Here is a 1,889-nt window from a genome sequence, read left to right on the forward strand (position 1 = left end):
TTAGTCCCAGTTGAACTCTAAGTAGAGGTAAAATGTATGTCTCAGTATAAAATATCACTATCATAAATCAAAGTATCAATCCGTTTTAGTTAATATTGGTCCATAATCAGTAATAATGACAACCGAGTATACTCAAGTAATATCAGGTTTAAACTCCTTAAATATTTGAAATGTTCAAATCATTCTAAACTGAACAGCCTCTTACCTTTGTGTTCAGTTCTGTAATTTCCTTTTTGGGGATATCAGGTCTGGCTGGCAAGGCTGTTTTATACTGCATAACAGAATCCTTCAGAAGGTCTGGTTTGTATGAATGGATCAAATCCCATATGAGGTCATTCAATTCACCTGAACCTGTTGAGCATCAATAAAGTATTATTTATTTTAATACATTATCTTAATTCCACTATAAGTCATGATCGAGATGAAAATTTACTGTTCATGGAAATAATATTTTACCAAAATGTTCTAATTTCAGTATAGCTTACAGTTGCACTCCAATTTATTTGTATCTGATATCAATGAAAAATACTACTTTTTCTTTGATTTCCTTTCCTACATTATGGCAGTTTTATACCAAACAAGAACAATGCATGACAGCTAAACCAGTTATATAATAATATTACTTATTTAAGAACTCTATCAAAAATGGAGAAATTTTAAAGTATCTAATAAAATAATGAGCCCATTTACCCAGCATTTCCACATCAGAAGACTTCTTCATTGACTTGATTCTTGATTCCACATATTGTGGCCACATCTCTGTTAGCTCATCCTGCTGGAAGAGGCTTTTCACTGGGTTGCAAGTCATGATGGCAGGCACCAACACCTCACTAATGTTTGGTCTGAGGTTTACTGAAAACAGGAACATGCGCACTCTTTCCCTCTGGGTGGTGTCTAACTGGTTCATTTTAGCAGCAAGAGTCTGAGGGAAATTTTGAAAAAGGTGCTTACCTTAGCTGAATTTTACTTACAGGAATCCTAAGATCTAGTTTCTTCCAGAGATAGAATGTCTGGCTAAAATAAAGCAGGAGCTGAGTTTGTACAGAATAACAGTTAGGATTATAGTAACTTGTAATATTAGCCTATTTCTGGGTCAACTTATTATTCTAATATGCAATGGTAAGCATGCATCAATAAATAATAAACAATATTATTGTTATGATACAAAAAAATATATTCAGACAAATGGTAGTAGTGTCCACTCATAAATCTTAAAAAAATATTATGAATACATGACAGTATATCAAGAATCTATACTGTTTCAGGCAAATTTAGCTCATTAGAGCAACAAATAGTGAACTACATCATTATAATGTAATTCTCCTGTAACTATTAAATATAAATATACATCACTTCAAAACTGAGAATAATAATTATCAGTAAAAAGTAGTTGCATGTAAGTATTTCCAAAATGATAGACCTACCTGAATGAGGAACTGCACTCCTGGCTTACCAGCCTGAGCGAGAGCAATTGGGTAATTGCTCTGCCACACTTCTCCTTCAAACACATTGCGTATAGTGTTTAGAGTCTGGACCTGCCCAGAAAAAATTAAGAAACTTTTTCAGATACTATTTTCATGAGATAAGCATTTGGTACAGTAAGTGTTTTTATTATTTAGTGAAAGTTACCAAAAAATTTATTACAAAATTTATTTCTTTTTTATTACTTATGATGACAAAAGGTGTTGAGGAAATGTATATACACTCATACCTAATCTTAATGGACAAAAGAGGGGATATATCAATCTGATATTGCCAATCCTTAGTTACTGACATCAAGTCTGTATTGGCTAATATCAATCACATTATTACAGAAAGGGCAATAATACAATACTGTACTTTCAATCAAGCACACTATCCAATCCAACAATGTAAAATAACTGTAGGTC

General features: G+C 32.5%; 1 protein-coding gene across 3 annotated transcripts in view; it reads right to left on the minus strand.

Annotated features, from left to right (window-relative positions):
* Positions 1-1,889, minus strand: part of LOC119585106 (integrator complex subunit 8-like) — a 14,908-nt gene that overhangs the window by 6,021 nt on the left and 6,998 nt on the right. For all 3 annotated transcript variants that reach the window (XM_037933734.1, XM_037933733.1, XM_037933732.1), the window contains 3 exons: positions 1,425-1,535; positions 691-922; positions 206-351 (listed from right to left, as the gene is read on the minus strand). In XM_037933734.1, coding sequence (XP_037789662.1) covers positions 206-351; positions 691-922; positions 1,425-1,535 — 489 coding nt within the window. The remainder of the gene's footprint in view (positions 1-205; positions 352-690; positions 923-1,424; positions 1,536-1,889) is intronic.

Source organism: Penaeus monodon, chromosome 19, assembly GCF_015228065.2.
Source record: "Penaeus monodon isolate SGIC_2016 chromosome 19, NSTDA_Pmon_1, whole genome shotgun sequence".
In the NCBI taxonomy this organism is placed as follows: Eukaryota; Metazoa; Arthropoda; class Malacostraca; order Decapoda; family Penaeidae; genus Penaeus; species Penaeus monodon.